The sequence below is a fragment of the Microtus ochrogaster genome, chromosome 17 (assembly GCF_000317375.1).
Source record: "Microtus ochrogaster isolate Prairie Vole_2 chromosome 17, MicOch1.0, whole genome shotgun sequence".
NCBI classification, from domain to species: Eukaryota; Metazoa; Chordata; class Mammalia; order Rodentia; family Cricetidae; genus Microtus; species Microtus ochrogaster.
In genome coordinates, this window is record NC_022019.1 from 4,645,955 (window position 1) to 4,654,814 (window position 8,860).

An 8,860-nucleotide genomic window follows, 5' to 3' on the forward strand; every position below is an offset into this window, starting at 1 on the left:
GCAACTCTGTCTTAGAGAGAGAGAGAGAGAGAGAGAGAGAGAGAGAGAGAGAGAGAGAGAGAGAGAGATTGTAAATTTCATAATTTCATACAACTATGGCAAGGCATCATGACTAAAAAATATCCCTTACATTTTTGTAGTTTGAATGAGAATACTCCCCCCACGTAGGCTCATATGTTTGAATACTTGGTTCCCAGTTGATGGAACTGTTTGGGAAGTATTAGGAGGTGTGACCTTGTTTAAGTAGGTGTGCCGCTGGGAATGGGCTTTAAGGTTTCAAAAGCCCATTCCACGTTCAGTCTCTGTCTCTGTCTCTCTTTCTCTCTCCCCCCTCTCCCCTGTGTTTGTGTGTGTGTGTGTGTGTGCCCATTCCACGTTCAGTCTCTGTCTCTGTCTCTCTTTCTCTCTCCCCCCTCTCCCCTGTTAATAGTGTTCATTTGTTATCTGGGTCAGTTGGGAGCAGCTGGAGTCAGTGACTTAATCCCTTGTGGCACTGTGCTAAAGATTTCTATAAAGCATCCCTCATTCCCTTCTCCATATGATGATTTCTGTGCTTCTAATAAGAGAGAGAACACAGCCTTCTGCTGGGGGACAGGGACAGATTCACAAGACAGCCTTCAGGCAGACACAGATTCAGACTCAGAGCAAACAGACAGGGAGGACGGAAGACACACAACACGAAGTAGAGAATTCAAATCTGGACTCCCTCTGGGTTCAATGACACTAAGAGGAAGTTCTTTGGTCTCTTGCCTTAACGGGACACTGGTGCACAGTCGGTGTCTCTGAGTTAGTTTATTATGAATGTGTTCGAATGACTGACTCTGTAGGCTTAGCTTCCCACCTCTGCACTTTAGGATGGACGCAATAATTGGAAGAATGGACACAGTCACATCCCACCGCCCCCGAGCTAGCTCTGGGGGCACCATGTCCACCAGCAGAGCCTTCAGTGAGGCCCATGTACAGAGTCCACTGTGTCAAGAGCTGCTGAACAGAAGGAAGCCAGTGAAGGTGGTGTCGTCGTCCTCATCTGCAAACAAGCCATTAAACCTCTCTCCTCCCGTCACCTGCATCCACACCTCGTCCCCGAGCTTCAGCTCCAGCACGATGCCACCAGAGGCCTGGTCCTCAGAGCTCATGTAACCATCCTTGGTATGCAGGACTTTTGCCCCATTTTTGACCAAAGAGACCTGCACATTCCTGGAAAAAACAGTGATGTGGTAGGTGAAGTAATAGACGCCGGCCACGTGGCAGGTGAATTTCCCCGTCGCCACGTTGTAATGGTTCAGTTCATTGTATAGGATCTTATCGAATTTAATGGGCGCATCAGGAGGGGGGAACTTGCTGATCACCGTGAGACCCACAGTGAAGGCACTCTTAGGCAAGCTGGGAGCCTCACCCACTTTCCCTTTCTCTCCTCGATCGCCTTTCCAGCCTCTCATCCCTCTGACTCCCGGCTCCCCCTGGGGGCCCATGGGTCCGGCTTCTCCCTTAGGACCTGGTTTGCCAATGGGGCCCACCGGACCAGGTAAGCCCTTGGGGCCCAATGGTCCAGTACTGCCCATCAGTCCTTCTGGACCAGTGGGGCCCACATCGCCTTTATCTCCCTTCTGCCCCTGTGGGCCAGTCTCTCCAGGCAGCCCTTGTTCTCCTGTAGGGCCAATGGATCCCTTCGGGCCATGCTTCCCTGGGGATCCTCTGGAGCCTGGATCACCTTTGATGCCTTTTGCTTCAACTTTTCCATCTGCTCCTGAAGGGAGAAAGATAATGAAGGTGTTTTAGGATACATTTCCTCGTGAGCAGTGTTGGATTCCTATCATTAAGCATTTAATTGAGACAAAGCAGTATGTGGGTTCAAGATCTGCTCAGAGTCTGAAAAGTCACAAACTCCCAAACTGCATGCAGGGAAATGCACATGTAAGCACACACACACACACAAACAAACCAAAAAAAAAAAAAAAAAAAAAACGGGGTCTCATGTAGCCTAGGATGGCTTCAACTTCACTATAACCAAGAGTAACTAGATGATATTGAACTTCTGTTTGCAATTCCTGGGTGCTGGGACTATAGCTGTGTTTGACCACTCCCAGTTTATCCAGTGCCAGGAATAGAACCCAGGACCTCGTGCATGCTAAGCAAGCACTCTACCAACGGAGCCACATCCCCAGCCTCCAAAAGCATGCTTTAGTCAGTAGCAGGGCTCATCTGAGTATCGACAACTGTGCCACCAAAGTGTCCCATGTTGAGCCAAAAACAAGGGGAAAGCACACATCATGGAAGAACACTATGACAAGGAGCAGACCAATCCAGGCTGCTGTGTCACAGGGCCTCAGTCCCTCAAGGAGTGGGACCTGGAATCAGACATTCATTGTGGCCCCCATGCCTGCCAACTGTGGAGCCCTCATCAGACATTCATTGTGGCCCCCATGCCTGCCAACTGTGGAGCCCTCATCTGCCTTTCCATGCCAGTTTTCCTCGGTCTACATGAACACTCCACACCGTTCACTCCCTCCACCTGGACTGGGAGGCAGTGATGCTCATGAGCAGAGAGCCTGGGCTTACCCCAGAACATTAGCCAACCTTTCTCCAACCCCAGCATGTGTGGACAATACAGGACAAGCAGACAGTGAGCCCCCATCACATCTGCCCCTCATCTACAGAGCTGGAACAGTGATGCTACCCAATTTATAGAACTCTTCTATTTTCATAAAAAGCCTTAGATTAATCCCCAGAATGAGTTACATGTATTTGACATTACAGCCGTCTTTCTCCATCGGTTACTCCCTACCCTTCAGGTTGCAATTAATTCTGGGAAAGTACCAGTCACCAGTAGCCCAGGGCCCTACTCAAGTGCCACCTTCTCCCTGAAGCAGGGCCAGATGCACTGAGTGAAGCAGGACCTTCCTCCTTGGTACTCACGCACTGATGCGAGGTCAGCACACTGTAGCCTGCTGCCCCAGTCTGCCTCCTACCTGATTATGCACTCAGTGTGTGATGGAGAGGGAGACACGCTTTCTTCAGCAGTTAGCTATTAGTAAGGGTCTCCCACTCCCACAAGCACACTCTCACCCATGTGCCTATAGATTCCCTAATGAACTCATTGGGTCACACATACAAGAAAGGAAAACAGACAGGAGAGAAGCAGCAGCAGCAGCAGCAGCAGCAGCAGCAGCAGCAGCAGCAGCAGCAGAAAGGGAGCTGTGGAAATGGCCAAGAGAGGGTAGTGGGATGAATGTGACTGAAACATTATGTCCAAGTATGAAAATGTCACAGCAGACCCATTATCTGTAATTAATATATGTTTATAAATGTTTTTGAAAAAAAAAGGCTGTGGTGGCACATCATTTGTTTAGCATGCATGAATTTCAATGTTTAATCCCCGGTGCTGGGGAAAACAAAGCAGGACTCCATACTATGCAGAAAGTATATAAAATGCAAATATTGCTTTTTCAGCCACAGCTGCCCCAGAACATGGCAACACCTGTTTGTGTGGCAGCTGAGGCTGCCTTTTGGTGCACAGGCAGATCCCATGACTCACAAGGCTGAGACTGATTTCCATTTGGACATTTCCAGAAGTTTACATATCCCAGTATGTACCTGTACCTATTGAAGAGAGAGAATATATTGGTGGCTGTGGTGGATTATCTTGCTTATCAATTTGAATACATCTAGAGTCAACTAAAACCCAAACATCTGGGCCTACCTATAAAGGATACATTCTCTCTCTCTCTCTCTCTCTCTCTCTCTCTCTCTCTCTCTCTCTCTCTCTCCCCCCCCCTCCTTTCTCCTTTCCTCTCTCCTTCCCTCCCTCCCTACCTCCTTCTCTCTTTCTTGTTTGCTTGTTTTTTGAGACAGGGTTTCTCTGTGTAGCCCAAGCTATCCTGAAACTCACTCTGTAGACCAGGCTGGCCTCAAACTCACAGAGATCTGCCTGCCTCCCAAATGCTGGAATCAAAGGCGTGCACCACCAAACCCAGTGAGAGATTTTCTTGATTGGATCATCTGAGGCAGGAAAACCCACCCTAAGTTTTGGCCATACCTTTTGTCATCAGCCCACTGTGATTGACAAAAAAAAAAAAAAAAAAAAAAAAAAGGAAGGTTTTGCTTTTTGCCGTTTTCCCTTGTTCTAGCTGGCAAACCTTTCCACCCTGTTGCTGACCCATTCCTTTGGTAGTGTTAGAATCTACCTCTTCACTGTTCCAAAATAGACTGAGGATCAACAGCTCTTTAGGAATTCCCCAGGACTCTAGAACCAGATTGGGACTGCTGAGACATCCAGGCTCATAAACTGAACAACAGATTCTCGGCCTCCCTGTTGGGATACAGCCATCGTTGGACTACACAGGCCACAGTTTGTAATCCCCATCCCCCTTCTCTCTGTGTTTATATTTATATACAATCTCTCTACCAGTTCTGTCCCTTTAGAGAACCTTGACTTATACAGTGGTTCATCCTGGAAGCACCAGACAGGTCAGTTCACAGCAGTGCGGATTGGCTGCTGTCAGTCCAGCCTTGTGTCAGAGCACTGTACAAGGGATGCGCAAAGTCACCACCGACCTGGTTCTCCTTTCTCCCCACGAATTCCATCCTTCCCTGGGTCTCCGGGACGTCCTGGTTCTCCTAGGTGGAAGGGAAGAAAGCAGACAAGAGTTGAGAGGCCAGTTCCAATCTCCCAGCTATGAGTCTCCAGCGGTGGTTGATATGGGAAGTCCTGGGGTGCCCCAGCCCGCCTCCTTTTCCACCAGTGGAGGTGGAGGTAGCAACTGTGTTGGATCAGGTAGGATGAGCAGGTTATAAAATGTGTTGGTGACTTCCTGAACACCCAGCTGTGGGGTGCCCAAGGAGCCCGAAGCAAGGCAAACAGAAACACAGAGGGCCATGCTGCAAGTCTGTCTCGGGACTTGGACTCGGAAGTGATCTGAAGGTGGGAGGTGCTAGATGCATCTCTCGTTCCAATCCCTTTCCACCATTCACTCCAAGAGTGGAGCGGAAGGCTCTCCAGGTGCCGTGAAGCATCAGAGAACTCTGTGCCATGACTGTTGGGGAAGGAAAGGCATGGTAGACAGGGGTGAAGACCACGGAACAAGCTGGGATGGGACACAAGGGTTCCACTAGTCACACACCATCTTGAGTCTGGGAGCAGGCCACCAAGTAACGGCCACACTACGGTGACAGAAGAGCTCACAAAGCCACGGTTTACTCCAGGTTCTGTCTCGCTCAAGTCAGCCAAGACCCCAAAACTTAAACCCTACCATTGTAGTTATGGGGTGACAAGCAGCTGGGACAGCCTTCAACTCTCACGACTGGAAAGAGACACAGGTTGGTTTGCATCTATCATAAAGCCTGCTGTTACCCCAAGCAAGTCCTGAGTCCCACTGGACCACCAAGAGGGAGGTATCCCCAAAGCAGCCCTCCTCTCCATTATCTCCCACTCCTTATCTGCACCACCCTGAAGCCTGAGCCTTCCTACTAAATTTCTCTTTTTCCCTGCTGAGTTCCAAATTCTTGTATTCTGTATATCTCAAAGTTTTTATACAGGCCAGAGCTTTAACATCTACCTGAACAATTGAATGTATGTTATGGACACTGTACTAATTGTGTGTTGATTATGTAAAACACACAGTGAGCTGGGCAACAGTGGTGCACACCTTTACTCCCAGCACTCAGGAGGCAGAGACAGAGGCAGGTGGATCTCTGTGAGTTCAAGACCAGCCTGGTCTACAGAGCAAGATCCAGGGCAGGCTCCAAGGCTACACAGAGAAACCCTTCTCAAAAAAAAAAAAACAAAATAAAACAACAAAACATACACACAGAGAGCATATCCTCAGAGTACCGGGTAAAGAGGCAGCAGATTTTCCTCCCAAGCAGCCTGCATTAACATCATTCTCCAAAGAAATAGCACATTGAGTAGAATATATATATATATATATATATATATATATATATATATATATATATATATGAACTAAATGGAAAAAGAGAGAAACAGATACTTTTGTTTGTTTTCTATTGTTTGTTGTTTATGTATCTCTGGCTGTCCTGGAACTCAATATATAGTCCAGGCTGGCCTTTAACTCACAGAGACCTATCTGCTTCTGCCTCCTGAGTTTTGGGATTAAAGGCATGGGCTATCAGAACACATGTGTTTTTAGGAAATCCGTTTTGACCAAGCTGGGGAGGTAGCTCAATGACAAAGAAACAAGATGGGGACACTGGAGGGCGAGGGTTCCATGGGCAGGTGGAACAGTATACCAGCAGGAAGAGAGGGACGAGGCGGTAAGAAGCTGCAGACGTTCAGTACCTGTATCTCCTTTGTCACCCTTGGAGCCATCTCGTCCATCTCTTCCCGGGAGGCCATTGTGACCTGGATTCCCCGGGATGCCAGAGTGCCCTTGCCGGCAGGTGTCCTGGGAGTACACACTCTTTGCGCATGCACCCATAACCAGAAGGAGCCACCAAATCTTCATGATCAGATGACAGGGACTGGGCTGAAAGAGGAAAACAGAAACTGAAAAATGTCTGGTCACTGTGTGTAGATATAGTTGCTGGGCATGGACACAGCCTCTCCTCTCTGAGATGAGACCCAGCCTTGATCTCTTGGCCTCATAACCTCTCCTCTCTGCTATCGGACAGGCTTTGGTCTCTGATATGGACATGGTTGCTGGGGAGTGACTTGGCCTTTTCTCTCTGCACTGACAAAGGCTTGAACATGATCTTATGTGTCCAATAGTGGGAGCAAAAAAGCAGAAACTAGGCACCTGACCAAGCTGTCGCCAAGCCTGACAGAGTGGCACATGCCTATAATCCCAGCATTCAGAAGGCTGAGAAAAAAATCTTAAGTTCTAGGTCAGCCTGAGCTATATAGCGAGAGTCTATTGTTGAGAGAGAGAGGAGGGAGGGAGGGAAGCAGGAAGGGAGGGAGAGAGAGGGGGAGGGAGAAGGGAAAGGAGAGAGAGAGAGGGAGAGAAGAAAGGCATATTGTCCTCAGGTGGTAACACATGACTGGAACCACTTTTAATAGTCAGTAAAATGTGGAAGACGAGTTTTGAGTTCCAGAGACTCAAATTTATTGTTTCAATTTGAGTGAGCCACTTTTTTGAGCCAGAGAAAAATGTTTTCTTATCTCATGGAGCTGATGTAAAGATCAAATTTGACCACAAAATAGATGAAAAAGCACACGAAAATAATAATGCTCACTTAGAATTACCATCTGAGCCAGCAATTCTTTTCCTGGGAATAGAGCCAAAGAAAAACAAAAACAAAACAATAATAACAAAAACTGAGAAACTTGAACAAACTCTGTTCTATGGAATAATCCCTTTGTACACGGTGAAGATTTGTCGCTGTGATTGGCTTAATAAAGAAGCTGACTGGCCAATATCATAACTGAATAAAGTAAGGAAGGAGAGCCAAACTGAGAATATGGGAAGGAGAAGAGTGGAGTTTGGAGTCCCCAGCAGAGAGACAGAGAGAAGCAAGTTGGGCATGCTGTACTGAGAAAAGGTACTAACCCATATGGAGGGTACATAAGAAATGAAAAATGTGTTAAAGTGTAAGAGCTAGCTAATAATAAGCCTGAGCTATTGGCCGAGCGTTTGTAATATTAAGCTTCTGTGTGTTTATTTGGTAGCTGCTAGCTACCTAAGGCTGCCTACATCTCTGTTCCTGGCAGCAATGTCCACAGAGGCCAGGGGAGCAGCTCACGAGGCCATAGAGGATAGAATATGTAGTGTATAAATACAGTGGAATGCCATTTGGCCCCCAGAAAGGCAGAAAATTCCAGCCCATGCTGCATCATGGATGAACCTCAAGGACATTAAGCGGTGACAAAATCTGGGACTGAAAGTTAAATCTGTTAAATTTAAAGCATGCAAAGTAATCCAACTCATGGAGAAGGCAACAAAGTGGGTGCCAGGAGCTGAAGGGAGGAGGTGCTGTTGGGGGGGGGGGAGATAAAACCTCTGCAGATCTATGATGGGGACAGCTACATGGCTACAGGATGCTGTGAATGTACTCATTGCTACTCAGTCATACACTTAAGACGGCTCAGCCGGTAAGTTTGAGTTTATATGTACGTTTGCTCACGATAAAAGACAGTAAAACATTAAAGCAGAGGAAGTGACTCAATTGTAGAAAGGCTGCCTTGCACACGCGGGGCCCTGAGTTCCATCCCAGCGCTATACACATACAACAGAAATTATGTGGCCTTAACAGCAACGTACCAAACATCGACGCTGGGGCCGTGGCTTCAGCTCAGTGCTAGAACACTTGTGTGATGTACGAGTTCTTGGCTTAACCACCAAGGCTACAGCAAAAAGACACCCGAGCCTGCTGTGATAGTGCATTCCTGAGCACACAGCAGGCTGAGGCCCAGGCCTGTGTACACACCAGCAGTTTGGGGGAAGCCCATTTCCCAACTCCTTTCCTCTGAGAACACTGGCCCTCTTACTTGGCTTCCCGCCTCTTTGTAATTGTTTCTGTTTTTAATCTGCCTTCAGCCTCAGGTTGGAGCTGAGATTAGGGTGAGAGGGGAAGAATGGCTGGCAAACTGCTCCCCACAATAGGATCAGCATCCAGGTCCCTGCGGGGTTTGAGTCCAAGGGATGCCAATGAGGAACCAATCCCGTGAGCATGCAAAGTGCCACACCACCTCTCCCTCTGGAGCCGCCTGGCAGGGGTTCTGCACTGATACAAGGTCACAGGTCATCTGACTGTATTTTCAACATTATATCCCCAGTATAGTATAGAGCAGCAGATTGAACAGCAATGGCTGAAGGCAAGGACGATGTGATGACAGCTCTTTGAAGAATTAAGGAATGAAACAAAACAAAGAAGAACACACAGGCTAATACCACCCTCAGAT

General features: G+C 47.9%; 2 protein-coding genes across 2 annotated transcripts in view; both read right to left on the bottom strand.

Moving 5' to 3' along the window:
- Mipep (mitochondrial intermediate peptidase) overlaps positions 1 to 926 on the bottom strand; it is a 136,242-nt gene extending 135,316 nt beyond the window's left edge. The window contains 1 exon segment of the mRNA XM_013349217.1: positions 842 to 926. Coding sequence (XP_013204671.1) covers positions 842 to 926 — 85 coding nt within the window.
- LOC101997641 (complement C1q and tumor necrosis factor-related protein 9) overlaps positions 789 to 8,860 on the bottom strand; it is a 13,217-nt gene continuing 5,145 nt past the window's right edge. The window contains exons 2-4 of the mRNA XM_005355401.3: positions 6,299 to 6,485; positions 4,555 to 4,617; positions 789 to 1,747 (exon numbers count right to left, since the gene is read on the bottom strand). Coding sequence (XP_005355458.2) covers positions 975 to 1,747; positions 4,555 to 4,617; positions 6,299 to 6,485 — 1,023 coding nt within the window. The 3' untranslated portion in view covers positions 789 to 974. The remainder of the gene's footprint in view (positions 1,748 to 4,554; positions 4,618 to 6,298; positions 6,486 to 8,860) is intronic.